The 4271-nt window shown below is 37.3% G+C and overlaps 1 protein-coding gene across 1 annotated transcript; it reads left to right on the top strand.

The window, feature by feature from the left end:
• Positions 1 to 712: 712 nt before the first annotated feature.
• Positions 713 to 2190, top strand: LOC116012224 (heat stress transcription factor C-1). The gene is made up of 2 exons (XM_031251717.1): positions 713 to 1034; positions 1122 to 2190. Exons 1-2 carry the CDS (start codon positions 828 to 830, stop codon positions 1965 to 1967), a joined length of 1053 nt encoding a protein of 350 aa, XP_031107577.1. The 5' UTR covers positions 713 to 827; the 3' UTR covers positions 1968 to 2190.
• The last annotated feature ends 2081 nt before the right edge of the window (positions 2191 to 4271 follow it).

The following is a 4271-nucleotide window of genomic DNA, read 5'->3' as shown; positions in this document are numbered from 1 at the left end:
CTCAAACTATATGATAAATTATGCTCCAAGATTATTAAAAGTTCTAACTAAACACCTCAATTTGTCAGATTGATACAATGTAGTCGATTAACATAATTACCACTGCAGCAAATTGTGAATTTAATTTTCATTTAATTAAGGAATCTATCCACTTTAAATAACATGTGATAGACATCTACTCACTGCTTCATTTGATAGTTAAAGTGATACTATGCTTGAAGTTAACACATTCAATTAAAAAAAGAGATTTAAGTTGACAATTTTGTTTAATATTTAAAAATTAAATGCACACATATTATACATTAAACAATTATAAATGAAAATAAAAATTAATTTATTTTTAATATATACAGAATAATTTTTTGGAAAAAAAAAAAAGAATTAAAACCACTGTCCGAAATATCTCGGTCAAGCAGCAAAATTGTGGCTCTCCTAAATGGGAGACCACATGTTCGAACTCTAATGAGTCTTCAATAGGTTAGAGAGAATATATATATGAACAGAAATTACATTGTAATAGAGTTGATATTACTTAAAAAAAATTAAAACTACCGTGTATTAAATTAAATTAAATTAAAATAATAATTTGGTTGGCAAAATAATAATTGTGGCAAATAAATTAGAATGGGGAGAGTACGAGTTATCCTCCCAATACCCTCCACGTTTACATAAGTTACTGTGCACCCAATCTCCTTTATAAACCACAGGTGCCTCCATTTTCACTGCTTATCGTAAATTCCAAGTTTCCAACCCGCACCACTCTACCACCGTGAACCGCCGTGCCGCCACTGTTCACGGCCGTTCAGAACCTCGACCCAACATAGAAGATGGAGGATAATAATAACATCGTCGCGCCGTTCGTTATGAAGACGTATCAGATGGTCAACGATCCTAAGCTAGACGCGCTCATCGCTTGGGGCAGAGACAATAACAGCTTCGTCGTCGTCGACCCGCTGGATTTTTCCCAGAAAATCTTGCCGGCTTTCTTTAAGCACAGCAATTTCTCAAGCTTCGTCCGCCAGCTCAACACTTATGTGAGTATTAATTAATTAATTAACCTCAGTCTTAAATCTTAATCCATTCGGTTTTTTTTTTTTTAATGGGAATTTGCGGATTGTTAGGGATTCAGAAAGGTGGATCCGGATAAATGGGAATTTGCGAACGAGTGGTTTTTGAGAGGGCAGACGCATTTATTGAAGAACATTGTGAGGAAAAAACACGGCGGCATAGGCAGGATATCTGTACAGCATAGACATGAAGAGGGGGAAGATGATGATGAGGAGATTGTTGCGGAGATTGAGAGGTTGAAGGAGGAACAGAAAGCACTGGAGATAGAGCTGCAGAGCATGAACAAGAGATTGGAGGCGACGGAGCGGCGGCCGCAGCAAATGATGACGTTCTTGGGGAAATTCGTGGACGACCCGGAGATTTTGACCCGGATGATGCTGGAGAAGGAGAGGGCTAGGAGGCTGAGCTTGAGCAGCGGGGAGAAGAGGAGAAAGCTCGCGATGACGTCGGAAAGTTCATCGGTGAAGAGTGAAGAATTAGAGGAGGAAGTGATAATAAGAGGAGGAGGAGGAGGAGGGGCAATCTCGTCAATTTCATCCCCGGACGCGAATTTCGATGTGGATACGTTTTGTCAGTCGTCGCCTGAGCCGCCGTCACCGGCCGCCGTTTGGTTGAGCGGCGGCGGACAACTTGTGGGCGGCGGGTGGCCAATGATTCTAAACGTAAACGACCTCGGCAAAAATAATTGTGCCGCCATTTCCACGACGTCCTTGTCGTCGGGGTCCTCCGAGAGCTGCAGCTACACGGTGGCGACGCCGTTGGATGGTTTACCGAGGGGCACCGGAGATTCTAGTTGCTACGGCGGCGGCGGCGGAGGAGGAGCAAGTTTAAGTGGTGAGGCTGCTAGTCCTAGTCCACCGCCTCCTTATCCTTTTTCACTTTTAGGAGGTGGTTTTTAGTTGGGCATGTCACAAGATTTATCTTTGGAGAATAAAAAACAATTTTTCTTTTTTTAACTTTATCGTAACCAATACAGATTCAATTTGGTAAAATCTAGGATTGGGTGAAACCCCATATGCATTCTGTAACTCATTTATTTTTACTCCCTGTAAAGGTTTTGAGTACATATGTAATATGTTGAGGAAAAAAAAAGAAGAAGCCCCACAAAAAAATTATGTCAAAGCCCTATGAGAAGAATCTCAAATTTGATACTTTTATGAGTTTAACATGTATTACACTTTCAGTAAAAAATATATTAAGAAGTATTTTTTTTTTGCTCTTTTTGTTGTATTAACTTATTAAATAGATAGATATAATCCCTTTAAATTTTAGTATTCTCATTTTGCAAATATATAACATACAAGACATTAAAACTTTATTAAATACAAAATACAATCTTATCTCAACACTGTACCATTTGAGTGTATCATATATACCACACAACAATAGAATATAATGTTCCTTTATTATTATTATTATTATATTAATAGGGGCATATATACATGAAGATGGAGTAAGAAATTAAAGAATAATGATGTGAAGATGGTAGTGTAGTGGTGTGCAATGGAAGAAAGGGCGTAGATGGCAGAAAGGCTTTCCACCAAGTGAAGTTAGGGGATTGGTAGGTGTAACGTTTCATTATTAAACAAAATATAAAATAAAAACTAAACAGATTAGAGTGAGCTATGGGTCCCTACTTGGCTGCTGGTTAGTACATCCCAAATAAATCGTTCCCACCTCCAAGGGGTATGTTCTTTTCTTTTCCTTTTTTATTTAGAAAAAAAAAAAAAACAAAAAGAGGGGTTAAGTCGATGTGACACAACTAAATTACTTAAGTTTCTTAAATGATACTTGATTAGATTATACCTGTTTTTCGTCTCGAAGAATCTTCTGAATAATTCAGCTTTCTACCTCCTATGGTATTTAATTAGCACCATACAATTTCTTCTGGATAGATTAAACATGATTTTAATTTATTTAAACATGTTATGATGAGTTAATGTTATAGTTTCTATTTTCGGGAAATAAATGAGTTCATGATGTAGTTTAGTGGTAATAAATAGAGTTGTCAAAATAAGCTTTACCGATCTACCATGCTCGCCCCTCTATCATTAAGGTAGGAGATAGGGTTTTGAATTTCATGGGTCCGCTATGAGGCAGGTGGATAGTTATTGCATGAATGTCTAGGTCACGGTTCAAAAACGACGTCTATTTTTTTTTTTCCGCATATTTTAAAATAAAATTCACGTGACCCATATCATCATCCCCTTGAAAGTGCAAACCGACTGGATGGCACACGAGAGGTAGGTTGACTGGGGGTTTATCGAAAATCCCGAACAAACCAATTAGTGCAGGTGTGACGTTTAGTGGTCACCATGATTAGGATTTCAGGTGTGTGTTATATATTTTGAGAAACGAACATAAAGTTATTGCCCGGCACTTAATATAGGCTTATCATTATGAGTCCGTTACACTCACCAGAAGAAAAGCGGTTACACTCATAGTATAAGTAGTCAATCTTATTGTAAAGATAGAGGGCGACACAGACAATTCTTGTACTAAACTATTGTTACTTACCTTAATATTAGTCTGCTAACATTTTAACCGTTAATATATATAAATGATATGAAGTCAATTATATTGTTTACTGGTTGAGTGATAAAGAATAAAATATAACAGTACATTTTGAAATTGGTTTCATTATTGAGACAGTCTGATCATATGAATTTTGTAAAAATTATAGCGCAGCTACATTGATTAGATAATCAGTAGTTATTAGATTTATGTTCTGAGATGAAGTCTGGTTAGGCCATGTATCGTGGTCCCTCTGGGCTCATACAGAGCTGGAGACAGCCAAAAAAAAGCATGCATATCGTCTTTTATATTATCCATTTTCCTGAAAACCGACAAATAATGTGATATATATATATATATAGAGTATATATGCTTATAAGATTTATATTAGCCCCCTCGTGGCGCAAATTATATGGTGGACCGTGGACCATGATCATAGCTGATACTGTAGTTGTGTTGAACGGATACTGTAGTTGTGTTAAAAAGATACTGCAGTTGTGTTGAAAGGAAATTGCAGTTGCACATAACAGAGGCCATTCATCTGTTCAACACAACTCCAGTATCCATTCGACACAGCTGCAGTATCTTTTCAATACAACTGCATATCCGTTCAACACAACTGCAGTTCCAGATGAATGACACGGCCTCTGTTTCGCACAACTGCAGTTCCCTTTCAACACAACTGCAGT

This window comes from Ipomoea triloba, chromosome 3 (assembly GCF_003576645.1).
Source record: "Ipomoea triloba cultivar NCNSP0323 chromosome 3, ASM357664v1".
NCBI classification, from domain to species: domain Eukaryota; kingdom Viridiplantae; phylum Streptophyta; class Magnoliopsida; order Solanales; family Convolvulaceae; genus Ipomoea; species Ipomoea triloba.
This window is presented reverse-complemented; position numbering and strand designations above follow the sequence as displayed.

Coding starts and splice junctions, on each gene's coding strand:
- LOC116012224 (XM_031251717.1), top strand. CDS start 828: ATGGAGGATAATAATAACATCGTCGCGCCGTTCGTTATGAAGACGTAT. Junction 1,035..1,121: donor TCCGCCAGCTCAACACTTAT/GTGAGTATTAAT, acceptor GCGGATTGTTAG/GGATTCAGAAAGGTGGATCC.